General features: G+C 47.3%; 2 protein-coding genes across 2 annotated transcripts in view; one reads left to right on the top strand and one right to left on the bottom strand.

Annotated features, from left to right (window-relative positions):
- Window positions 1-22,483, top strand: part of LOC310853173 (UPF0606 protein KIAA1549-like) — a gene marked incomplete at both ends in the record, with an annotated part of 28,036 nt that extends 5,553 nt beyond the window's left edge. The window contains 13 exons of the mRNA XM_083757412.1: window positions 3,379-4,304; window positions 4,467-4,785; window positions 5,415-5,497; window positions 6,050-6,334; window positions 6,900-7,122; window positions 7,406-7,465; window positions 9,230-9,396; window positions 10,931-11,108; window positions 16,901-17,085; window positions 18,474-18,685; window positions 20,181-20,332; window positions 21,127-21,359; window positions 22,244-22,483. Coding sequence (XP_083613538.1) covers window positions 3,379-4,304; window positions 4,467-4,785; window positions 5,415-5,497; window positions 6,050-6,334; window positions 6,900-7,122; window positions 7,406-7,465; window positions 9,230-9,396; window positions 10,931-11,108; window positions 16,901-17,085; window positions 18,474-18,685; window positions 20,181-20,332; window positions 21,127-21,359; window positions 22,244-22,483 — 3,263 coding nt within the window. The remainder of the gene's footprint in view (window positions 1-3,378; window positions 4,305-4,466; window positions 4,786-5,414; window positions 5,498-6,049; window positions 6,335-6,899; window positions 7,123-7,405; window positions 7,466-9,229; window positions 9,397-10,930; window positions 11,109-16,900; window positions 17,086-18,473; window positions 18,686-20,180; window positions 20,333-21,126; window positions 21,360-22,243) is intronic.
- A 2,163-nt stretch (window positions 22,484-24,646) lies between these two features.
- On the bottom strand, window positions 24,647-25,792 carry LOC310853172 (C3a anaphylatoxin chemotactic receptor-like; the record flags this gene model as incomplete). Its single annotated transcript, XM_083757411.1, has 1 exon — window positions 24,647-25,792. One exon carries the CDS (start codon window positions 25,790-25,792, stop codon window positions 24,647-24,649), a length of 1,146 nt encoding a protein of 381 aa, XP_083613537.1.
- Window positions 25,793-27,500: the final 1,708 nt, after the last annotated feature.

Below are 27,500 nucleotides of genomic sequence, written 5' to 3'. Positions count from 1 at the left end.
AGTGATGTATCCTAAGGTCATCACCTGGGACGTATCCTCAGTGATGTATCCTAAGGTCATCACCTGGGATGTATCCTCAGTGATGTATCCTGAGGTCATCACCTGGGACGTATCCTCAGTGATGTATCCTAAGGTCATCACCTGGGACGTATCCTCAGTGATGTATCCTAAGGTCATCACCTGGGATGTATCCTCAGTGATGTATCCTAAGGTCATCACCTGGGACGTATCCTCAGTGATGTATCCTGAGGTCATCACCTGGGACGTATCCTCAGTGATGTATCCTAAGGTCATCACCTGGGATGTATCCTCAGTGATGTATCCTAAGGTCATCACCTGGGATGTATCCTCAGTGATGTATCCTGAGGTCATCACCTGGGACGTATCCTCAGTGATGTATCCTAAGGTCATCACCTGGGACGTATCCTCAGTGATGTATCCTGAGGTCATCACCTGGGATGTATCCTCAGTGATGTATCCTAAGGTCATCACCTGGGACGTATCCTCAGTGATGTATCCTAAGGTCATCACCTGGGACGTATCCTCAGTGATGTATCCTGAGGTCATCATGGTTTCGGGTCTTCCAACACCGTCCCAGTAGCTAAACCCTCGATCAGTCCCACTAGGGCAAAACCGGGGCCACACAATCCGTTGGAACTACTCCAGAACTACTCTGCCAGGGCTGGGAGGTACACTTGCGTTGCACCAGAGTCCTAACCTGACGCTGCCAGATGGGGGCGGTATTGGGTAACCATGTTCCCCAACACAGCTTCCATCTGGGATCTCTCAGGGAGTTCAGCTAACACCGATCCGCTCCGCACCGAACCAATCAGCGTGAGCTAAGGGCGGGATATGTGCGAAACCGGATGTGAAGCTATATAGACACGTCAATATGATTGGTTGTGTTTGCACGCCCACACGGTGATAGACAGACGGTCCCATCCAATCATCTACCAAGTATCTTGAAAAAAAGGAACAGCCCCGTCATCGAATTTGCTTCCGCGATCCCAGATCCCAATAAGCTGTGAAACAAATTTGTGTAGCAAGCTTCTTGGATCTGGCAGCGTCAGGTTACCAGAGTCCCAGCACCAGACACTTCATTCAGATTCAGATTCGATTAAATAATCTGTATAATTCTGAGACTGTTCCGACACCAATATGGCAAACGCTGCATGTGAATACCAGTTAGTTGTTCTGTACAATATCCCCATCTCTATTGTCTGTAACTCTGTCTCTCAGTCTGATATAGTTCATTCCTTCTGTCAATTCCTATCACTAGTGAATCCAAAGTTGAAATGTGAATGAATGCATGCAGCGTCAGCTTTTCGCTGCCCCATATATTCACTGAGCGAGTGGAGTCAGAGGAGGGGAAGAGGAGGTAAAGGACACAGCACAGCGCGGTCAGTGACGCGTCACTGACGCACGTGGAGTGGCGCCCCTGGCACCGACAGAAAGCGCCTAGTCGCGCTGCCTGCCACACACACACACACACACACACACACACGCACACACACACACACACACACACACACACACACACACACACGCGCGCGGCATAGCATGGAGAACACAGTGCAGGACATTTGTTGTGTCCCCCTGAGTCTCTGTGACTATTCCTGGCAGCTTGATGCATCAAAAGTAGCCTTTTTTCACACCTGGAAATAGAACAGTGGTGTGAAGGCTCGCCGACGACCGCCAGTGGCCCCGAATAGGGTCAGGAGGAAAGAGACCGACCTTTAGTATCGTATATGTGACAATCTGCGTGAGATGGAGGGAGAGAGAAGACATTTTGGTCTCACAATCCATACTATACAGAGGCAGAGCACACACACACACACACACACACACACACACACACGCACACACACGCACACACACACACACACACACACACACACACGCACACACGCACACACACGCACACATGAGTTCAACACTGTGCTGTATTGGGCGTCTCTATGCATGCTTTTCCAAACACTGTCAAGGAGGCTGATTGGCTGAAGCCTCATGGTCTGGCCCCGCCCACCTTACTGTTGTTTCTGATGCCCCGCCCACCTTACTGTTGTTTCTGATGCCCCGCCCACCTTACTGTTGTTTCTGATGCCCCGCCCACCTTACTGTTGTTTCTGATGCCCCGCCCACCTTACTGTTGTTTCTGATGCCCCGCCCACCTTACTGTTGTTTCTGATGCCCCGCCCACCTTACTGTTGTTTCTGATGGCCCCGCCCACCTTACTGTTGTTTCTGATGCCCCGCCCACCTTACTGTTGTTTCTGATGCCCCGCCCACCTTACTGTTGTTTCTGATGCCCCGCCCACCTTACTGTTGTTTCTGATGCCCCGCCCACCTTACTGTTGTTTCTGATGGCCCCGCCCACCTTACTGTTGTTTCTGATGCCCCGCCCACCTTACTGTTGTTTCTGATGCCCCGCCCACCTTACTGTTGTTTCTGATGCCCCGCCCACCTTACTGTTGTTTCTGATGCCCCGCCCACCTTACTGTTGTTTCTGATGCCCCGCCCACCTTACTGTTGTTTCTGATGCCCCGCCCACCTTACTGTTGTTTCTGACGGCCCCGCCCACCTTACTGTTGTTTCTGATGCCCCGCCCACCTTACTGTTGTTTCTGATGCCCCGCCCACCTTACTGTTGTTTCTGATGCCCCGCCCACCTTACTGTTGTTTCTGATGCCCCGCCCACCTTACTGTTGTTTCTGATGGCCCCGCCCACCTTACTGTTGTTTCTGATGCCCCGCCCACCTTACTGTTGTTTCTGATGCCCCGCCCACCTTACTGTTGTTTCTGATGCCCCGCCCACCTTACTGTTGTTTCTGATGCCCCGCCCACCTTACTGTTGTTTCTGATGCCCCGCCCACCTTACTGTTGTTTCTGATGCCCCGCCCACCTTACTGTTGTTTCTGATGCCCCGCCCACCTTACTGTTGTTTCTGATGCCCCGCCCACCTTACTGTTGTTTCTGATTGGTTGAATAGTTTATTAGAAATGTAAGAACAGCAACAGAGTCCAGTCAAACACAAAAAAAAGGCTCGGCGAGCTAAGGGTTGCATCACTGCTTTTTGCAGATGATGTGGTCCTGAATGATGGCACCATCACTAATGGAAGTCACTAATGTTTCTCTGGAGAGGGAAGTCTGGAGCACTCTGGTGGAGCTGTTGCCCCCGCGACCCGACTACGGATAAGCGGTTGAAGATGGATGGATGGATGGACTCAAAAAAGGATAGCACCAAAAAACATTGTTGTGTGTTCTGGTTGTGGCTCAATGTCTCTCTCTCTCTCTCTCTCTCTCTCTCTCTCTCTCTCTCTCTCTCTCTCTCTCTCTCTCTCTCTCTCTCTCTCTCTCTCTCTCTCTCTCTCTCTCCTTAGGCGGGCTTGACCTCAACAGGACGGCAGGACAGCCTCCTCCTCCGCATCGCACACCCCCCCGCTCCTCGCCTTCGTCCTCCTCCTCATCCTCCTCCTCCAGGGTGGGGGGCGTCGGCCCCCCACCCAAAGAAGGGCTGGGCTCCGCCGAGGAGGGGGGGGAGAACGACCCCGACGCGGGCGCCCAGGGCATCCACCTCCTCCTGAGACCCCCGGACCTGCTGTCCCCCAGCCAGCCCCCCCCGCTGCCCCCTCACAGCCAGCCCACCCTCACCCCGCCCCCGCCCTGGGACAGCGGCCCCTCCCTGGAGGAGGCCTGGGGCTCGGGTGACTACCTGGAGACGCTGAGCTTCATGGTGCCCGACGGCGAGGACCTGCCGCTGGGCGCCACGCCGCTGCCCAGCCACCCCTACGACCAGGAGGAGGACGGGACCAGCGACTGGGTCTCCTACGACACCGCCTTCCCCTCGCGGCCCACGCTGCCGCTGTCCTCCCCGCGCCCGCGCCTCTCCCCCTCCTCCTCCTCCTCCTCCTCCCCCCCCACCAGGGTGGGGGGGGTGGGGGGCTTCCACCCGGCCCCCCCCACCTGGGAGGGGGACGAGGAGGACTACGACCTGGACGACATGCTGCCTCTGGAGCCCACGGAGCTGCTGCTGCCCGACATGAACAGCCTGGAGTATTACACCAACCTGCTGGCCAGGGAGAGGGAGAGGGAGAGGGAGAGGCAGGGGGGGAGAGGCCCCGGGCTGGGTCTGGACCCCCAGAGGACCCCCAAACCGCCCACCATCACCCCGACGCCGACCACCGCCACGCACGCACACACCGGTCCCCCTCTGCCGTCCCCCGGCGCAGCAGGGGCCCCTCCCCCGGGACGGGAGCCCGAGAGAGGCCCCTCGGCGGTGGGGCCCACCCCTCCCCTCTCCCTCTCTCCCACCCTGGTGGGGGGGGGGAGGGGGGCCAGGCCCACGGTCAGGGCCAAGCGGCCCCCCTCCTCCTCCCCTCCTCCTCCCGCTGCACGCCCCCCCCCTTCCAACACCACCACCGGCAGGGCCCCGCCCCCTCCGCCCCCGGGGCCCCCCGCTCGCCCCGAGAGACCCCCCCTCCCCCCCGGGGGTGGGCGGGACCCCGCCGTGGCCGAGCCGGGCGCCGTCACGCTGAAGCCGCCGCCTCTGTCCAGGGTTCCCGTCGCCCACAGGCCCCCCGCCACCCCCACCAAGCCCACCCCCACCAGACCAAGTGTCGCCACCAGCGTCACCACCACCACGGCTCTCGCCACCACCACCCACATCACGGTGATCAGCCTGACGCGCACGCCCGCCGCCACCACGCCCAGGGCGGCCCAGGCCCCGCCCCCCTCCAGACAGTACCTGTGTAACGTCACCAGGCCAGAGATGTATCTGGTCAGAGTAGGTACGACATAAAGAAATGACTTGTTGCTTTGTTTAGCTCAGTGATTATAACCCATTCTGACCTGAGATCAGATTAAAAAAAATGTCTTCTACAACCTGACAGTTTTCCATTCTGACCTGAGATCAGATTCTAAAAATGTTCTTCTACATCCTGAAATTTTTCCATTCTGACCTGAGATCAGATTCTAAAAATGTCTTCTACATCCTGACAGTTTTCCATTCTGACCTGAGATCAGATTCTAAAAATGTCTTCTACATCCTGACAGTTTTCATTCTGACCTGAGATCAGATTCTAAAAATGTCTTCTACATCCCGACAGTTTTCTGAAAAAGCTGTGTTTCTATGTGTCAGTCGTTCTTTGATTTTTCAAAAACAGCAGACCTACAAGCTCGTAGCGCGCCACTTGGTGGCGCGCTACGAGCTTGTAGATCTGCTGTTTTTCAATAGCTAAAGCATAGCGTAATGCTAACACCAAAATGTGTGCCCGCCCAAAATGGGTTAATGTGACGTTGAACCTTTGGTCGACCTTTGGGTGGTATAGCTTCCCTGATCCATTTTGTTTGCGTTGCATTTATGAACTTTGCTGTCCTGCATATTTAATGGACGGCCTATAAATCTATCTTTTCTTAGTCAGCTCCAAAGGCTCCTCGACTGGCTTCACTCAGGTCAGAGATATCCTGAAGAAAGAATTCAACCGCTCGGTAGAACTTCAGGTACGCTAAGTTTGAAATGACTTGTACCATGTTGGAAATAATGATAAGTGCATGGTTGCAAATAATTCTGCCTTGCACAAAAAGCATATTTAATTATTTATCCATATCTACACAACTGTTAGCAATATGAAGGCTTGACTCTTCCGACCTTATGCTTCATAATGCCATGCACTGTACTGTACTGTACTGTACTGTACTGTACTGTACTGTACTGTACTGTACTGTACTGTACTGTACTGTACTGTACTGTACTGTACTGTACTGTACAATTACAATTTACAATTTAGGCATTTATCAGACGCTCTTAATCCAGAGTGATTTTCATTAAGCAAGAACAAAAATCATCATACATAACATAAAATCACATAAAAAGCATTTATCATGTACTGTACTGTACTGTACTGTACTGTACTGTACTGTACTGTACTGTACTGTACTGTACTGTACTGTACTGTACTGTACTGTACTGTACTGTACTGTACTGTACTGTACTGTAACTGTACTGTAACTGTACTGTAACTGTAACCACTCTCTGGTTTTCCCCGCCGCCAGTTCCTGAGAACTCCGTCCAGCTTTGCGTTCCGCGTGGTGGCGGGACCTCTGATCTTCACCGCCATGTCGGTCATCAACGCCCTGCGTCCAATCAGAGGCCCCGGCGTGTCGCCGCTCTACACCGTCCCCGACCTGCGCTTCCAGCTCCACTCCGTGCTGCAGTTCGTTCCGGGCCATGTGGACGTGCGAGTGTGTGACTTCAGCGAGCGCGTGGAGCGGGGCCTGGCCGCCGCCTACGGGGAGGCGCGCCGGCGCTCGCACGAGATGGGCGACATCACCGTGCAGGTGAGGTGACCACCGCTCCGGTGGTGAGGTGACCACCGCTTTTTGGAAAATGATGGTCCCATTTATTAAAAAAATTACCATAAAGTCACGTATGTTCTGAGGGGCGTGGCTACCGTTACAGTCTATGATCGGGATCCCCCACCCACTCGAGTCAAAATAAAAACCAACGGAGAAGAAGGGGGGAAGTGAGGAAGTCCCGCCTCGTTGTCTGGGCCAGCCAATGGCCAGCTGGGCCCAAACGGATCTAGAAAGATGGCGACTTACAATTCAAGGACTGACAGGCTTCATTTTACGTTCATGTTAGACCCGGAGAACGCTTTGTCCATATTTTTTACAGTCTATGGTTCATGCCAAACCAATCAGAATAGTAGGAAAGCAGATGACGTTGTTGTCAATCATGAGGCTAAGGCTAACCCGTTTGCTAACCAAACAACCACAGCCAACGAGCGCTACTATAGCATGTAAACAAAAGCGGTAAAATATGTCGGATGATGATGTTTCTGTGAAGGAACTATTTATCATACGTTGATTTAATATCCAGTGTGTGTGTCTGTCTCTCCTCCAGCTGCTGAACATCACCATGGGGGGCGTGGCCAGGCCCCCGGGGGGCGTGGCCAGGCCCCCGGGGGGCGGGGACAACAGAAAGGTTCCCGTAGACGTCACCTTTGCGGTGCGTGATGGGCGGGGGGGCTACCTGCCGGGGTCAGAGGTCAGCGACCACCTCAGGAACCTCACTGTGGTGGAGTTCAGTTTCTACCTGGGGTTTCCTGTCCTGCAGGTCGCTGAGCGTAAGCACACACGCACACACGCACACACGCACACACACACGCACACACACACACGCACACACGGACACACACCCTCTTACACAAACATGCACACTCGTGCACGTACGCACGCACGGACTTGTGCTGTTATGTACATTTTTGGGAAAGATACTGTATATATTTTTTTATTATTAATCGCAATTATTCATGTGTCAATTCATTGTCAACTTAAATGTCTAATGGTGACGGCCCTGCTTGTTCAAATGAAGTATATAACACAATACTCCGTCCACTGTTTCTGCAGCCTTTCACTACCCGGAGCTCAACACATCCCACCATCTACGCTCCACATGGGTCCGCACAGGTAATGACCTCTCTGACCTCTGACCTCCACATGGGTCCGCACAGGTAATGACCTCTCTGACCTATGACCTCCACATGGGTCCGCACAGGTAATGACCTCTCTGACCTATGACCTCCACATGGGTTTGTACAGGTAATGACCTGTCTGACCTATGACCTCCACATGGGTCCGCACAGGTAATGACCTCTCTGACCGATGACCTCCACATGGGTCCGCACAGGTAATGACCTCTCTGACCTTTGACCTCCACATGGGTTCGTACAGGTACGGTCATCATGACCTCTGACCTCCACATGGGTTCGTACAGGTACGGTCATCATGACCTCTGACCTCCACATGGGTTCGTACAGGTACGGTCATCATGACCTCTGACCTCCACATGGGTTCGTACAGGTACGGTCATCATGACCTCTGACCTCCACATGGGTTCGTACAGGTACGGTCATCATGACCTGTGGATGTTAACCCATTTAGACCTGAGGCCGATTCTAAAAACAATGGCTTCTAAATCCTGACAGTTTTCTGAAAAACCTACAGTATGTTTCTATGTCAGTGGTTTCATGTCAAGGACCCCCCCCAGAAGCAAAGATTGTAGGGGGCACGGTGGCACAGTTAGTAGTGCTGTTGCCTCACAGCTAGAAGGTCCTGGGTTCGATTCCCGCTCAGGGCGCTGTGGGTGCTGGCGGCGTGTTTCCTCCTCCGCGTCATCAGTGCCCATACCCGAAGGCGGGGTTGGCGAAAGGGCCTTTCTGTGTGGAGTTTGCATGTTCTCCCCGTGTCCCCTAGGGTAGGTACCCTCACAAAAAACATGCAGTAATCCTGGTCTCTAAACTGCCTCCCCCTGGCCAGCCGGGGCGCCTGATGGAGGGGAAAGGAACTGGTTGGAATAACGTGTTCCTTCCACGCGCTACGTCCAACCAGGGAAACTCCCCCCTGTCAGGTGTAAAGGAGCAACTTGGACACTCAGGCATGAAGGAAGCATGAGTTAAGTCCGTTGCTCTCCCCAGGTTGGCGGAGGGTGTGTAGAGCCCAGGATCACATTAGATGATTGACACAGGGGTGAAAATGGGTTACAAAATCGTGGGATAAAAAATATATTAAAAAAAAAAAAGAAGCAAAGATTGTAATAAAAAATGTGTTCCCTGAAAGAATATATATTCAAAGATTTGAGACACATTTTCACTATGAAAATCTGCTATTTTTCAGGTATAACATAACCCTTAAAACACCAAAAGGGTTCCCGTCCTGAATACGTTAAACCACAGTTCATCCTTTGTTTTGCTGTTGTCAGCGAAGCTGCCTTCAGCCCTGCTGTAGGATTACTGTGATCTAGACCAATGTCATATATTATAGTACAGGCTGGATAAGATGCCATTAGTTCATATTATGGTACAGGCTGGATAAGATGTTATATTAGTTCATATTTTAGTACAGGCTGGATAACATGTTATATTAGTTCATATTTTAGTACAGGCTGGATAAGATGTTATATTAGTTCATATTACAGTACAGGCTGGATAACATGCTATTACTTAGTTCAATAGCCTAAAACACAGGTAGATGTCGTTAGTCAGCGACGCGTCACAGCTGTGTGCTGAATCAATTTAGTTACCAGGGAAAATGTCCCCTGGATAAGGAATAAAATCCACTTCTGTGTGTGTGTGTGTGTGTGTGTGTGTGTGTGTGTGTGTGTGTGTGTGTGTGTGTGTGTGTGTGTGTGTGTGCGTGCGTGCGTGCGTGCGTGTGTGTGTGTGTGTGCTCCAGTTCTCCTGGGGGTCCAGGAACAGCTGGTAGCAGAGCGGAGCTTCAAGGCTCGCCTGGAGAGACGCCTGGCGTTGCTATTGGAGGAGGGGCTGGGGGAGGGGCTGGGAGGAGAGAGCAGCACGCGGCGAGGGAAAAGATCTACCTCTGTGGGAAACAGCAGTTTACAGGTACACACACACACACACACACACACACACAGTACACACACACACACACACACACACACACACACACACACACACACACACACTCCTTTACAATGCTCTTGTAAACCAGACTGGGAGCCCAGGGACTCTATTTACACGAGGATGGTGTTCATATAAAACGTCAAAATAAAGTATCGTTTGCTGCTGTCATTTAGACGAGAACCGTGTTCTCAGGAGGTGAAAACGCAACGAAGTGAAACCGCCTCCCAGAGTGCAAATATTTGAGAACGCCGTTTCCTATGGTCTCCATATAAACAGGCAAAACGGTGAATCCGCAAAACTTATGACATCATGGCTCAAGTTGGCTCACAGCGCATATGTTTATTACATTGATGCAGAGCCATATAATTATGATATAATGGAGTTCCTGAACAAGCCTCCCTCCTCGCCTACAAAGTGCTGCTCATCAGCGATGTTGAATGTAAAACCATGAACCTTGTGATAGACGGCAGCCGCGGCAGCAGCGTTTATTTAATAAATATATATCATCCCGTGGCGCGCCCAGAGCAGTGTTGCGCCGCTTGCGTCTTCTTCTTGTACGTGGGTGACCTGTCTATTTGGCAGCCCGTTATCGCCACCTAGCGACAGTATAGCATAATAGCACATTATATCATAACGTGTGCGTTCTCGTGTAAAGGGTAAGAAAAAATGGGAACGCAACGGGACTTTGACGTGTTATATGGAGATGGTCGCCGTCTAAAAGAGGCCTCAGACTGCTCTTATGCCAGATTCGATCCCAAGACCTTGTGGTTCAGAGACAAGTGCTCTACCTATTGAGATACCTACCTATTGAGCTACCCAGGCGACTGTGGCTCAGGAGGTAGAGCAGGTCGTCCAATGATCCATGGATCGGCGGTTCGAATCCCGGCTCCTCCTGTCTACATGTCGAAGTGTCCTTGGGCAAAGACACTGAACCCCAAATTGCTCCCGATGTGCTGGTTGGTGCCTTGCATGGCTTCCGCCGCAATCGGTGTGTGAATGTGTGTGTGAATGGGTAAATGTAATGCACAATCTATGTAAAGGTGTGTAAAGGTGTGTGTGAATGGGTGAATGTAATGCACAATCTATGTAAAGGTGTGTGAATGTGTGTGTGTGAATGGGTGAATGTAATGCACAATCTATGTAAAGGTGTGTGAATGTGTGTGTGAATGGGTGAATGTAATGCACAGTCTATGTAAAGGTGTGTGAATGGGTGAATGTAATGCACAATCTATGTAAAGCGCCTTGGATAAAGGCACCATTTACCATTTACCAGAAAAAAAACCTGTAGAATAACATTCCATGAACGTGCAAAGTTTTAGTAAATCTTGGGTAAAAATCCCACGTTGATTCCGTGTTGTGGCGTTGTGTCCCCACTAGGTGGTGCTATTGTGTGTTATTGTGTCCCCACTAGGTGGTGCTATTGTGTGCTGTTGTGTCCCCACTAGGTGGTGCTATTGTGTGCTATTGTGTCCCCACTAGGTGGTGCTATTGTGTGTTATTGTGTCCCCACTAGGTGGTGCGCGTTGCCAGGCTGTCGGGCGCAGCGCGGCCCCTGGAGGTGCTGTATTTCGTGGAGGGTCCGGGGGGAGAACGCGTCCCGGCCGAGACCACCGCCGCCACCCTCAACCACCTGGACCTCCAGAGAGCTGCCATCGTGTTGGGCCACCGAGTCCAGAGGCCGCTCGCCCAACGTGAGTCTGAACTTAAGCAGGGTTGATGTCGTCTAAAACCGAGACAAAAAATGTTCGTCGAATACCTTTTTTCACAGAGGAAAACTAAATGGAAACTGAATGAAAACTAAGCTACGATGACTAAAACTGAATGAGAACTAAGCTACGACGACTAAAACTAAAACTAAAACTAAATGGAAACTGAATGAAAACTAAGCTACGATGACTAAAACTGAATGAAAACTAAGCTACGACGACTAAAACTAAAACTAAAACTAAATGGAAACTGAATGAAAACTAAGCTACGATGACTAAAACTAAGCTACGATGACTAAAACTAAGCTACTATGACTAAAACTAAATGGAAACTGAATGAAAACTAAGCTACGATGACTAAAACTAAGCTACGATGACTAAAACTGAGCTACGATGACTAAAACTAAAACTAAAACTAAATGGAAACTGAATGAAAACTAAGCTACGATGACTAAAACTAAGCTATGATGACTAAAACTAAGCTACTATGACTAAAACTAAATGGAAACTGAATGAAAACTAAGCTACGATGACTAAAACTAAGCTACGATGACTAAAACTAAGCTACGATGACAAAAACTAAGCTACGATGACTAAAACTAAGCTACGATGACTAAAACTAAACTAAAACTAAACTAAGCTACGATGACTAAAACTAAGCTACGATGACTAAAACTAAGCTACGATGACTAAAACTAAGCTACGATGACTAAAACTAAGCTACGATGACTAAAACTAAGCTACGATGACTAAAACTAAACTAAGCTACTATGACTAAAACTAAATGGAAAACTGAATGAAAACTAAGCTACGATGACTAAAACTAAGCTACGATGACTAAAACTAAGCTACGATGACTAAAACTAAACTAAAACTAAACTAAAACTAAACTAAGCTACTATGACTAAAACTAAATGGAAAACTGAATGAAAACTAAGCTACGATGACTAAAACTAAGCTACGATGACTAAAACTAAATGGAAACTGAATGAAAACTAAGCTACGATGACTAAAACTAAGCTACGATGACTAAAACTAAACTAAAACTAAACTAAAACTAAACTAAGCTACTATGACTAAAACTAAATGGAAAACTGAATGAAAACTAAGCTACGATGACTAAAACTAAGCTACGATGACTAAAACTAAAACTAAAACTAAATGGAAACTGAATGAAAACTAAGCTACGATGACTAAAACTAAGCTATGATGACTAAAACTAAGCTACTATGACTAAAACTAAATGGAAACTGAATGAAAACTAAGCTACGATGACTAAAACTAAACTACGATGACTAAAACTAAGCTATGATGACTAAAACTAAGCTACGATGACTAAAACTAAGCTACGATGACTAAAACTAAATGGAAACTGAATGAAAACTAAGCTACGATGACTAAAACTAAGCTACGATGACTAAAACTAAGCTACTATGACTAAAACTAAATGGAAACTGAATGAAAACTAAGCTACGATGACTAAAACTAAGCTACGATGACTAAAACTAAGCTACGATGACTAAAACTAAAACTAAAACTAAATGGAAACTGAATGAAAACTAAGCTACGATGACTAAAACTAAGCTATGATGACTAAAACTAAGCTACTATGACTAAAACTAAATGGAAACTGAATGAAAACTAAGCTACGATGACTAAAACTAAGCTACGATGACTAAAACTAAGCTACGATGACAAAAACTAAGCTACGATGACTAAAACTAAGCTACGATGACTAAAACTAAACTAAAACTAAACTAAGCTACGATGACTAAAACTAAGCTACGATGACTAAAACTAAGCTACGATGACTAAAACTAAGCTACGATGACTAAAACTAAGCTACGATGACTAAAACTAAGCTACGATGACTAAAACTAAACTAAGCTACTATGACTAAAACTAAATGGAAAACTGAATGAAAACTAAGCTACGATGACTAAAACTAAGCTACGATGACTAAAACTAAGCTACGATGACTAAAACTAAACTAAAACTAAACTAAAACTAAACTAAGCTACTATGACTAAAACTAAATGGAAAACTGAATGAAAACTAAGCTACGATGACTAAAACTAAGCTACGATGACTAAAACTAAATGGAAACTGAATGAAAACTAAGCTACGATGACTAAAACTAAGCTACGATGACTAAAACTAAACTAAAACTAAACTAAAACTAAACTAAGCTACTATGACTAAAACTAAATGGAAAACTGAATGAAAACTAAGCTACGATGACTAAAACTAAGCTACGATGACTAAAACTAAAACTAAAACTAAATGGAAACTGAATGAAAACTAAGCTACGATGACTAAAACTAAGCTATGATGACTAAAACTAAGCTACTATGACTAAAACTAAATGGAAACTGAATGAAAACTAAGCTACGATGACTAAAACTAAGCTACGATGACTAAAACTAAGCTATGATGACTAAAACTAAGCTACGATGACTAAAACTAAATGGAAACTGAATGAAAACTAAGCTACGATGACTAAAACTAAGCTACGATGACTAAAACTAAGCTACGATGACAAAAACTAAGCTACGATGACTAAAACTAAGCTACGATGACTAAAACTAAACTAAAACTAAACTAAAACTAAACTAAGCTACTATGACTAAAACTAAATGGAAAACTGAATGAAAACTAAGCTACGATGACTAAAACTAAACGGAAACTGAATGAAAACTAAGCTACGATGACTAAAACTAAGCTACGATGACTAAAACTAAGCTACGATGACTAAAACTAAATGGAAACTGAATGAAAACTAAGCTACGATGACTAAAACTAAGCTACGATGACTAAAACTAAGCTACGATGACTAAAACTAAATGGAAACTGAATGAAAACTAAGCTACGATGACTAAAACTAAGCTATGATGACTAAAACTAAGCTACTATGACTAAAACTAAATGGAAACTGAATGAAAACTAAGCTACGATGACTAAAACTAAGCTACGATGACTAAAACTAAGCTACGATGACAAAAACTAAGCTACGATGACTAAAACTAAGCTACGATGACTAAAACTAAACTAAAACTAAACTAAAACTAAACTAAGCTACTATGACTAAAACTAAATGGAAAACTGAATGAAAACTAAGCTACGATGACTAAAACTAAGCTACGATGACTAAAACTAAACTACTATGACTAAAACTAAATGGAAACTGAATGAAAACTAAGCTACGATGACTAAAACTAAACTACGATGACTAAAACTAAGCTACGATGACTAAAACTAAGCTACGATGACTAAAACTAAGCTACGATGACTAAAACTAAATGGAAACTGAATGAAAACTAAGCTACGATGACTAACCCTAAAATTAGATGTGTCACAGAGACACATGGGGAGCGTTTTACCCATTGCTGAATACCAAAGAATAAAAAAGTAATTACATTTTGACATATTATTGCTTTTAATTGCTGTAAAGCACCCCCCCCCCCACCCCCCTTCTGTTCCGGAAAAGAACGGAGATATAATTTTGCTTGCTTACCTTGCTCTCGTTTCCATTATATCGCTAAATAATCCATCGCGTTCATATTTTGAACGAGAGCCAGTTGAGAAGTCAGAAATTAAGAGCTTAGCATATTGTGGGGCACTGGTTTGACATCAAGGACACACACAGGAGACAGCGTCACAATAAGCCTTTTTAGGCGCAGTTTTATTCATTCAAAATCATAAAGGTCAGCTGGAGGAGGCGTCAGCCAGATCAAGGTGAGTGACAAGTAACTAAGGGTTTGCTCCAACTTAGGAGTCCAATATAAACGGCGCTTCTCTGAACAGCAGGGGCCGTGTTCTCTCCTCTCACAAAAGAGACAGTCTATGTCATTTAGTCACTGGTATAGGGAAAATAGGGGAATGCGTTGCCATAGCCTCCCGAGCCCAACAGTCAATCATCCCGTGCAAGGAGGGTCCTGTGAGGTGAGAGAATATAACAGTTACGATCCCGTTTATAATATTCAACATACAGGGTGAGAGGGAACATGGGCTTGTCTTACCGAGCACCAGGTCAGCTTGTCCCCCCGGGAGAGTCTCGGTTAGACTGAGGAGAGAGGAGGCTTTTATGCTGTCTGGGTGACGGCGCGCAGGTGTCAGCTCATCTGATAAATGAAGAGGTGTCGGGGGATGTACCGCGCGTCTTGAACCAATCCCAGCAAGGAGCGTCTCATGCCGTCCCTCCCTCTCTCTCTCTCTCTCTCTCTCTCCCCGGGGTTACCAACCCGTGGTGCGCGGTCCAAGACCGAGACGCCACAATATCCATCAGATCAAAACCACGGAACGGAACGGACCGGACCGGACCGGAACGGAACGGAACGGACCGGACCGGACCGGACCGGACCGGACCGGACCGGACCGGACCGGAACGGACCGGAACGGACCGCACATGAACGCAAAGCCAAACTCAACTTTTTTTCTTTTTTTGTTTTGTTGAAAAAATTCAGAATATTCTTCTCTCGTTTGATATCATTGAAGATGCTCTAGGACGTGTACACACCCTAGGGTGTGTACACGTCCTAGGGTGTGTACACATCCTAGGGTGTGTACACACCCTAGGATGTGTTCACACCCTGTGTACACATGTCATTTGAATCCGTCGGTTGGATTGCTTATGACCGGACCGGACCGGACCGGACCGGACCGGACCGGACCGGAACGGACCGGAACGGACCGCACATGAACGCAAAGCCAAACTCAACTTTTTTTCTTTTTTTGTTTTGTTGAAAAAATTCAGAATATTCTTCTCTCGTTTGATATCATTGAAGATGCTCTAGGACGTGTACACACCCTAGGGTGTGTACACGTCCTAGGGTGTGTACACATCCTAGGGTGTGTACACACCCTAGGATGTGTTCACACCCTGTGTACACATGTCATTTGAATCCGTCGGTTGGATTGCTTATGACCGGACCGGACCGGACCGGACCGGACCGGACCGGACCGGACCGGACCGGAACGGACCGGAACGGACCGCACATGAACGCAAAGCCAAACTCAACTTTTTTTCTTTTTTTGTTTTGTTGAAAAAATTCAGAATATTCTTCTCTCGTTTGATATCATTGAAGATGCTCTAGGACGTGTACACACCCTAGGGTGTGTACACGTCCTAGGGTGTGAACACATCCTAGGATGTGTACACACCCTGTGTACACACGTCATTTGAATCCGTCGGTTGGATTGCTTATGACGCGTGGACACGTCGGATGGACGGAAACTGGACATTAACATTTATCGCTCCTGTCCTCAGCCGTAGAGACGGTGTCCGTGCCTCCCTCCTCATGCCTCATGTGTCTCCTCCTGTCTCCAGCCGTAGAGACTCTGTCCTCATGTGTCTCCTCCTGTCTCCAGCCGTAGAGACTCTGTCCTCATGTGTCTCCTCATGTCTCCAGCCGTAGAGACTCTGTCCTCATGTGTCTCCTCATGTCTCCAGCCGTAGAGACTCTGTCCTCATGTGTCTCCTCATGTCTCCAGCCGTAGAGACTCTGTCCTCATGTGTCTCCTCCTGTCTCCAGCCGTAGAGACTCTGTCCTCATGTGTCTCCTCATGTCTCCAGCCGTAGAGACTCTGTCCTCATGCCTCTCCTCCTGTCTCCAGCCGTAGAGACTCTGTCCTCATGTCTCTCCTCCTGTCTCCAGCCGTAGAGACTCTGTCCTCATGTGTCTCCTCATGTCTCCAGCCGTAGAGACTCTGTCCTCATGTGTCTCCTCCTGTCTCCAGCCGTAGAGACTCTGTCCTCATGTGTCTCCTCCTGTCTCCAGCCGTAGAGACTCTGTCCGTGCCGCCCTCCGAGACGCAGAGCAGCTCCATCTGGCTCATCGTGGGCGTGGTGGTCCCCGTGCTGCTGGCCGTCTTCATCATCATCATCCTCTACTGGAAGCTGTGTGGCGCCGAGAAACTGGAGTTCCAGCCGGACGCCATCAACACCATCCAGCAGAGACAGAAGGTAACACTAGGGGGTGCTATAGAGCACCCTAACCCATCAACACCATCCAGCAGAGACAGAAGGTAACACTAGGGGGTGCTAGAGCACCCTAACCCATCAACACCATCCAGCAGAGACAGAAGGTAACACTAGGGGGCGCTAGAGCACCCTAACCCATCAACACCATCCAGCAGAGACAGAAGGTAACACTAGGGGGCGCTAGAGCACCCTAACCCATCAACACCATCCAGCAGAGACAGAAGGTAACACTAGGGGGTGCTAGAACACCCTAACCCATCAACACCATCCAGCAGAGACAGAAGGTAACACTAGGGGGTGCTAGAACACCCTAACCCATCAACACCATCCAGCAGAGACAGAAGGTAACACTAGGGGGCGCTAGAGCACCCTAACCCATCAACACCATCCAGCAGAGACAGAAGGTAACACTAGGGGGTGCTAGAGCACCCTAACCCATCAACACCATCCAGCAGAGACAGAAGGTAACACTAGGGGGCGCTAGAGCACCCTAACCCATCAACACCATCCAGCAGAGACAGAAGGTAACACTAGGGGGTGCTAGAACACCCTAACCCATCAACACCATCCAGCAGAGACAGAAGGTAACACTAGGGGGTGCTAGAACACCCTAACCCATCAACACCATCCAGTTGAGACAGAAGGTAACACATAACCACTTCAAACCTAAATATTATACAAACACATATGCAGTAAAAGTAAACAATAATACACACTATATTTGAAGCAACCACTTCAAATATAAAAGCATGCTTAAAAAAATAAAAAGCTAAATCTATGTGGGCGTACTGTAACTAGTATAAGGCAAATAAGCTAAATATGTACTTTCTGTTCATTATTGGTATATACCGTAATTTCCGGACTATAAGCCGCGGCTTTTTACCCATGATTTGAACCCTGCGGCTTATACAACGGTGCGGCTTATCTATGGATTTTTACAGCTAACGCAGAGCCATCTCAGGCTCTGAGCTAACGTAGCTGCGGCTTATAGTCCAGATCTACAAGCTCATATCGCGCCACCGAGTGGCGCGATACGAGCTTGTAGGTCTGCTATTTTTTGAAAAATCGAAGAACGACTGACATTTTTAGAATCTGATCTCAGGTCAGAATGGGTTAATCAGACCAGTGTGTGTCCAGTGGAAACCTCGTATGAATCTGATCTCAGGTCAGAATGGGTAATTGGATGTATATTGTATTTTGTGTTTTGTATGTTTCTCTATGGACCCTGAGTCTGCAATAAAGGCATTCATTCATTCATTACTACTGACTGGCCTCTCTCTCTCTCTCTCTCTCTCTCTCTCTCTCTCTCTCTCTCTGTCCCTCTCCCTCTCTCTCTCTCTCTCTCTCTCTCTCTCTCTCCCCCCCCGTAGCTGCAGGCTCCCAGCGTGAAGGGCTTTGACTTCGCCAAGCTGCACCTGGGCCAGCACAGTAAGGATGACATCATGGTGATCCAGGAACCCGGCTCGCTTCCTGTTCCTGTCAAGGAACAGGCCACGCCCTCCGACGGCGGGGACTTGAACACGCCCAAATCCAAAGGCTCGTCCACCAATAAGACGGCTCGAAGCGGCCGGCGCAGGGGAAGGTCAGCGCTATGCACTCGTCTGGGGTTTCAGTCACAGGGCTCCTTTTTCCTCACCCATAAAACCCTTATCCCTAAACAACATATCCCTATAAACCCCTTATCCCTATAAACCCATTATGCCTAAACCCCTTATCCATAAAACCCTTATCCCTAAACAACTTCTTTGCCTTTTGTTTACTATTTTGCTAAACATTTTTGATTGTTAAAATGGCCAGTCTACAAGCTCACAACGTGTCAATATGGGATAAGGGATAAGGGGTTTATAGGGATAAGGGGTTTAGGGATAAGGGGTTTATAGGGATAAGGGGTTTATAGGGATAAGGGGTTTAGGGATAAGGGGTTTATAGGGATAAGGGGTTTATAGGGATAAGGGGTTTATAGGGATAAGGGGTTTAGGGATAAGGGGTTTAGGGATAAGGGGTTTATAGGGATAAGGGGTTTATAGGGATAAGGGTTTTATAGGGATAAGGGGTTTATAGGGATAAGGGGTTTATAGGGATAAGGGGTTTAGGGATAAGGGGTTTAGGGATAAGGGGTTTAGGGATAAGGGGTTTATAGGGATAAGGGGTTTAGGGATAAGGGGTTTATAGGGATAAGGGGTTTAGGGATAAGGGGTTTAGGGATAAGGGGTTTATAGGGATAAGGGGTTTAGGGATAAGGGGTTTATAGGGATAAGGGGTTTAGGGATAAGGGGTTTAGGGATAAGGGGTTTAGGGATAAGGGGTTTAGGGATAAGGGGTTTATAGGGATAAGGGGTTTATAGGGATAAGGGGTTTATAGGGATAAGGGGTTTATAGGGATAAGGGGTTTATAGGGATAAGGGGTTTAGGGATAAGGGGTTTATAGGGATAAGGGGTTTATAGGGATAAGGGGTTTATAGGGATAAGGGGTTTATAGGGATAAGGGGTTTAGGGATAAGGGGTTTAGGGATAAGGGGTTTAGGGATAAGGGGTTTATAGGGATAAGGGGTTTATAGGGATAAGGGGTTTATAGGGATAAGGGGTTTATGGATAAGGGGTTTATAGGGATAAGGGGTTTAGGGATAAGGGGTTTAGGGATAAGGGGTTTATAGGGATAAGGGGTTTAGGGATAAGGGGTTTAGGCATAAGGGGTTTAGGGATAAGGGGTTTATAGGGATAAGGGGTTTAGGCATAAGGGGTTTATAGGGATAAGGGGTTTAGGGATAAGGGGTTTATAGGGATAAGGGGTTTAGGGATAAGGGGTTTATAGGGATAAGGGGTTTAGGGATAAGGGGTTTATAGGGATAAGGGGTTTATAGGGGTTTAGCGGTGAGGAAAATGGAGCCCAAAGTCTGTAGAATAGTTTTCATTTTGTTTTAGGCAAAAAGGCATGAATGGAAATAAAGTCACTGGTGTGAAGTGAGCGGCGCTCTTATCATCGCACATCACATTCCGTGCTCAGCCAATCAGCTGAGCACTATTTTCTTTTTTAACCAATGGAACTCTCTTGTTGCTCTTTTTGTTTCATTGGCCAGACTCAGCCCATCAGATGGGGACTCGTTAGGCAGCGACCAATCAAGTGGCAGAGAATCAGCAGAGGAAAGCACCCGACCCGTAGCCACGCCCAGTGAGGGCAAACAGCACCGAAAGACGCCCAAAAATGGTCTCGTCTCAACGTGTTCTCTGTGTGTGTGTGTGTGTGTGTGTGTGTGTGTGTGTGTGTGTGTGTGTGTGTGTGTGTGTGTGTGCATGATGTGCATGTTGAAATGTCAAGCAGCATTAGAGTAATGATGATTAGATGTGTCAGTTTGTGTGTCAGTTTGTGTGTGTGTGTGTGTGTGTGTGTGTGTGTGTGTGTGTGTGTGTGTGTGTGTGTGTGTGTGTGTGTGTGTGTGTGTGTGTGAGAGAGAGAGAGAGAATACATCACACCATTTTTGTGATTCAAATCTGTCTGGACCTTGACCTCTATCTGCTGAACTCTGTACTGTATCTACATGCTGAACTCTGTACTGTATCTGTGTGCCAATTTTTCATTATTCTGTGTTTCTCCCACTCTTTCATTGTGGACCACAGGCCGCAACAAGAACGGTATGTTTACACCGCTTTGTGTAACTCAATATGATGTGTGTGTGTGTGTGTGTTGGGGGGGGGGGGGCATATAAAAGGGTTTGTGACATAAAAAAATACGTTTTTGTAATTGTTCTTAATTCTTTCTATTTGGCCGCCGACCCCCATCTGAAAATATGTTGTTCCAGGGACACAATATATTTATTCCAAATTTGTGCCACATTTTCACGATTCTTCAAAATAGCAGACCTACAAGCTCGTAGATCTGCTATTTTTCAAGAGCTAAAAAGTATAACATAATGCTTTCATTAATCAGACCCAGTGTGTGTCCAGTGGAAACCTGGTATGAATCTGATCTCAGGTCAGAATGGGTTAAAACACCAGAATGTGTTTCTAACTCTTCTCCGCCCACAGCTCCTCCGACGGGAAGCGTCCCGGACGAGCTCCTCTCCTCGTCCTCCATCTTCGACCACGTGGACCGCCTGTCGCGCGGCTCGTCGGACGGCACGCGGCGCCAGGCCAACAAGGTGCAGCTGATCGCCATGCAGCCGCGGCCCAGCCCCCCCGGACCCCCGGGACACCCGGGACCCCCCTCGCACAGCCAGTCCCAGCCCAGCCCCACGCTCACCGAGAGGGTCAACACAGAGGTGGGTGGTCATGTTGGTGCACTCCAGCCATCGTGGGATGGCTGGAGTTGGTAGTAGTTAGCACCCATAGAACTTACCCTACCCCCTTAGATAGCATTTCTGTAGACTTAGATAGCATCTGATACAGACTTATAGCATGTTATGTAGACAGCACTATAATTGCATTGTATATACTCATAGCACGTCATAGTACATATGTATAGCATAGTAGTATAGATGTATAGTTTATATGTATAGTTTCATTATATTGATATTCCACTGTTACTTTCTTACGCATGTTTCATGATAAATGCTTTTTATGTGATGTATTCCCATGCTTTTTTGTTATTGCTTAATGTAAGTCGCTCTGGATTAAGAGCGTCTGCTAAATGCCTAAATTGTAAATTGTAGTTAGTGGATATAGAGGGTTAGGGTTAGGGTTAGGGTTAGGGTTAGGGTTAGGGTTAGCCCTAACCCTAACCCTTAACACTAGATGAAGTAGGAATGCTAAAGTTTAAACACAAAAGTACCGAAACAATAAGCGTAGCCACTTTGGAGGATTCAAAATGTTTTCCCCCCATTTCATTTCATTTCATTTTTCATTTTTTTGTTATGCAAAGCATGAGACAAACACACAAATGTGCATAAGCAAATATACTGACAATTTATTCAACAAATGAAAACTAGACTAAAATGTTAGGAAGGGACTAGTGGACAACAGATCCAGTATAAGTCATTTTACGACGCGTCGCAATCAGTCAAACTAGACTAACACTAAAACATTACAGGTGACTAAAATGTGACTAAATGAGAACTATTCAAGAGACTATAACGACTAAAACTAAAATCAAAATGTTCCGCCCAAAACAACACGTGTGTGTGTGTGTGTCTGTCCCGGCCTGCAGGTGGCGCTGAGGCACAAGTCGGAGATCGAGCACCACAGGAACAAGCTCCGCCAGCGGGCCAAGAGGCGGGGCCAGTGTGAGTTCCCCTCCATGGACGACATCCTGGACGCCTTCGGCGACGCCCCCGTCCCGGGGGGCGTGGCCCAGCGGCTCTATAGCTCCGCCCACGACCACATGGACTGCATCCTGCAGACGGACGTCTCCTCGCCGCCGACCCCCGACCTCTCCAGGAAGAGGTGAGAGGTCAACGTGATGATTCAGCTTAACCCAGATCAGATTAAAAAAAAAAAAAATCTTCTACATCCTGACAGTTTTCTGAAAAAGCTATGTTTCTGTGTCAGTCGTTCTTCGATCTTTCAAAAATAGCAGACCTACAAGCTCGTAGCGCGCCACTCGGTGGCGCGCTACGAGCTTGTAGATCTGCTATTTTTTCAATAGCTAAAGCATAACGTGACGCTAACACCCAAAGGGGTTCCCGCTCAAAATGGGTTAAAGATCCCATGTCGTGGACATAAAACCTTAGAGTATATATCAATAGAGACGGCACCTGGAGGAAACCCTGAGACCAAATGGACATAGTGGCCGAATATGGTATTGCAGCGCTGGCCACAAACACATGAACGCGCTGGTCCGTTGACTCTCACTGTGCACGTTCATGACGACACGTGAACGCTGTTTCATACGTGAACGCACGTGAACGCTGTTTCATACGTGAACGCACGTGAACGCTGTTTCAGTGCAATGATAGTCAACGGCCAGCACGTTCATGTGTTTGGGGCCCAATCCATCCCAGAATGCACTCTGTTCCTACTCGGAAGGAGGAGTGAAATCGCCTCATGCGCTTTTTGAGCAACTTAATGCAAGCGGGTGAATATGGTGATAATGAGTCAAAATAAAATAAATAATAATAATAATGGACACATTATTATATCTCTATGCATATATATACTCTAAGCATAAAACATCATCTTCTCCATTACCTAACAGTATATTTAACCCATTCTGAACGGGAACCCATTTTGGTGTCAGCATCATGTTATGCTTTAGCTATTGAAAAATAGCAGATCTACAAGCTCATATCGCGCCACCGAGTGGCGCGATATGAGCTTGTAGGTCTGCTATTTTTGAAAAATCGAAGAGCGACTGACATTTCTAGAATCTGATCTCAGGTCAGAATGGGTTCATCAGACCAGTGTGTGTCCAGTGGAAACCTCGTATGAATCTGAATCAGAATGGGTTAACCAGCTACCTCTGCCATCAGAGGTTCCCAAACGTTGTCATGTCAAAGACCCAATCGATATTATTTATCATCGTATCATTTAACCCACGGACCCCCATTTGAAAAGATATGCCAAGGAGTCGGGACTAGGGATGGAGCAGCTCGTAAATGTTGATTGATAACGATCACCTTATCAATAAGGCTTATGGAGCCGGGTTCTTATCGATCACCTTATCAATAAGGCTTATGGAGCCGGGTTCTTATCGAGCATTTTATATTATTTAGTGGAAAGACAGGAGACAATAAACTCTGAAAGGAACCAGTATCTTTTACTATAGGGCCTTCAAATACATGTACTTTACTAACAGGCAATTGACCTTTTTACCAATAAAATAATATTAACCCATTCTGACCGGGCACCCATTTTGGTGTTGGCATCATGTTGTGCTTTACCTATTGAAAAATAGCAGATCTACAAGCTCATATCGCGCCACCGAGTGGCGAGGAGTGGGGAGGATTACGTCCTTAAGCTCTAAGTCTGTGGAGTGGGGAGGATTACGTCCTTAAGCTCTAAGTCTGTGGGAGTGGGGAGGATTACGTCCTTAAGCTCTAAATCTGTGGGAGTGGGGAGGATTACGTCCTTAAGCTCTAAATCTGTGGAGTGGGGAGGATTACGTCCTTAAGCTCTAAGTCTGTGGGAGTGGGGAGGATTACGTCCTTAAGCTCTAAGTCTGTGGAGTGGGGAGGATTACGTCCTGAAGCTCTAAGTCTGTGGGAGTGGGGAGGATTACGTCCTTAAGCTCTAAGTCTGTGGAGTGGGGAGGATTACGTCCTGAAGCTCTAAGTCTGTGGAGTGGGGAGGATTACGTCCTGAAGCTCTAAGTCTGTGGGAGTGGGGAGGATTACGTCCTTAAGCTCTAAGTCTGTGGAGTGGGGAGGATTACGTCCTTAAACTCTAAGTCTGTGGAGTGGGGAGGATTACGTCCTTAAGCTCTAAGTCTGTGGAGTGGGGAGGATTACGTCCTTAAGCTCTAAGTCTGTGGAGTGGGGAGGATTACGTCCTGAAGCTCTAAGTCTGTGGGAGTGGGGAGGATTACGTCCTTAAACTCTAAGTCTGTGGAGTGGGGAGGATTACGTCCTGAAGCTCTAAGTCTGTGGAGTGGGGAGGATTACGTCCTTAAGCTCTAAGTCTGTGGAGTGGGGAGGATTACGTCCTTAAGCTCTAAGTCTGTGGGAGTGGGGAGGATTACGTCCTTAAGCTCTAAGTCTGTGGGAGTGGGGAGGATTACGTCCTTAAGCTCTAAGTCTGTGGGAGTGGGGAGGATTACGTCTTTAAGCTCTAAGTCTGTGGGATCGTTGTTCGGCTGATCTTCAGCGAAGACTTTCTCCAGAGCCTTCAGGATGTCCCCGCACCGCTTTAAAGCCACACCACTGAACATGTAGACCAGCGGGTTCAGGCAGCTGTTGAGATACGCCATGGTGAGGGATATGGGGACCACGAACTCCAGCACAACACCCAGTGTCTTACTGGGTGTCGCCACAACTTGAATCAGTCGTATGATGTGAAAGGGGGCCCAGCACATGAAAAACACGACGATAATAGCTGCTACGACCTTACTAAAGCGTGATAGACCACTGTTATAACTGTTATCCTGCAATTGATCCCTAGCCTGCCTAATCTGATACAACATGACAGAATTGCAGGAGACGATGACGAAGAAGGGAAACCCGAATGCCACGACGAGGTTGGTGATGACCAGGGAGGGTTCAGGATAGTCCCAGCAGAGTCCAAAGTCCAACTCCCTAGAGATTACGTGAGGGATGCTGAGAGCCAAAGCCATCACCCAAACACCCAGACTGAACAAGGATGCGGTTCTGACTGAATAGATCCTGAATGGCCAAACCGTACGCACACTTCCGTACACATTGATCAGCACCAGAATGTAGATACTGGCATACATGTTCGTAAAGAAAACCACACTGTCCATTTTGCACATGAACCAGCCAAATGGCCAGCGGTTGTCCAGAGCTCTCTGTGTGATGTTCAGGGGCAGGAAGGCTGTAGCCAGGAAGTCGGCCACAGCGAGGTTGAGGAACAAAATGGTAGTGACTCTTCGCCCTTGACCCCAACGCCCTTGACGTCTTCTCATCCTGACGCCCGCCACCCAGATGACGATACCGTTCCCCAACACGCCGAGCACACACGCCAGGCTGTAGATGACCGCGGACATGATGTCGACGGATTTGAAGAATTTATCCCAGTCATATTCCTCATCCTTAGCCCATGCAGTAGCATTGTGATAAACAGCAGGTGTGGCCATATTCTCCATCGTCCTGAAACCTAAAAGTAACAAAACAATTAATATAAGGTATATGCCTTGTCCTGTAACAAGGAGATTTGTACTGTTGAAATTATTCACAGAGAGAGAGAGAGAGAGAGAGAGAGAGAGAGAGAGAGAGAACACAGTAACTGATCCAAAGCTAAGGAAAACATTAACTCGATATAGACTCAGTGAACACAGTCTTGCGATTGAGAAAGGCCGCCATAGGCAGACCCATGGCTCCCAAGAGAAGACAGACTGTGCACCCACTGCACACAAAACGAGGTAGAGACCGAGCTACACTTCCTAAACGTCTGCCCACTGTACCAAGACAGTTTGAAAACATGACTAATGTCAAAAAAAAACTCCCATATCTGTTGGGTGAAGTACAACAATGTGCAAACTAGGGCTGACTCAATCGATTAATCGACGTTCGATAAGCACGGGAGTCTTGAAAGATCTTGAAATAAAAAAATTGAATAGTCATTTTGGTCTCTTAGCCGGCCCATTTTGGTTGGCGAGCCATGCTGGCGCCTCGCAGAGCCTCGTCTGAGTCACGTGACAAGGAAGCCAAGCAGCTACAGTCATGCCGTCCACGCATGGGCGGAGCTTGAGGGGGTCCAGGGGGTGCAGTGCACCCCCTTCTTTTCTTTTTTTTTAACGTAACTTCTGGCTTCTGACTGACTGTAGTTTGTAATCATCTCTCTTATCATGATATGATGACTCGCTGTATGGCTGTAGTGCATGTGTGTATGTGTGTGAGATGCTGTACTACCTAAATAACTCATATTTAGGGGTTAGGGCATTGTAAAAACGCTAAAATAATAAAACAAAGGTCAAACTAATTGCGCGCGCACGCAATTATGCCTATGCCTATGCGTCCACGCCTTAGCGCTCCACGCAGGGAAAATAAGTCAAAAGTGACATGGTTGCATTTTAAAATATGCAAAGAAGTCCACGACCACTGTGATGGAAAGATAATGTGCCACGTTATGCAAAGTTGGCACCTATTTAGCGAAGAGGATTCTATCCGTCCCTGATTCCTGCCACTACAACCCCTTCAGAGAGCATCTTCTCCAAATCGGGATTTATTGTCTCTTTTCTGCACTAATATAAGTACGGTAACTAACTATAATATTGCACTCTCAGAGACAGAGCCTGCGGCAGCACATGGGCCTCGCGGAGTCGTATTCTTTTAAATGGAACGGCTTTAACGTGTGTGTCTCTCTCCTCTCTCTCTCTCTCTTCTCTCTCCTCTCTCATCTCTCTCTCTCTCTCTCTCTCTCTCTCTCTCTCACTCTCTCTCTCTCGTCTCTCTCTCTCTCTCTCTCTCTCCCTCTCCCTCTCCCCTCTCCCTCTCCCTCTCCCTCTCCCTCTCCCTCTCCCTCTCTCTCTCTCTCTCTCTCAAAGCAACTCTCTCTCTCTCTCCCTCTCTCTCTCTCTCTCTCTCTCTCTCTCTCTCTCTCTCTCTCTCTCTCTCTCTCTCTCTCAAAAGCAACTCTCTCTCTCTCTCTCTCTCTCTCTCTCTCTCTCTCTCTCTCTCTCTCTCTCTCTCTCAAAGCAACTCTCTCTCTCTCTCAACTACCGGTATTTAATTACATATTTCCATTTTGCACCAATTTTATACTGCCATGTCTTAATACAGTGTTGCTTTTTACAAATAAAATATGCACATTAATAAAACAAAGTTAGTGTGGTAGGCTATAGGCTACTTTGA

Source organism: Protomyctophum parallelum, assembly GCF_964188405.1.
Source record: "Protomyctophum parallelum genome assembly, chromosome: 22".
Classification (NCBI taxonomy): Eukaryota; Metazoa; Chordata; class Actinopteri; order Myctophiformes; family Myctophidae; genus Protomyctophum; species Protomyctophum parallelum.
Note: the sequence above shows the minus strand (reverse complement) of the source record. Positions and strands in the feature narration are given on the sequence as shown.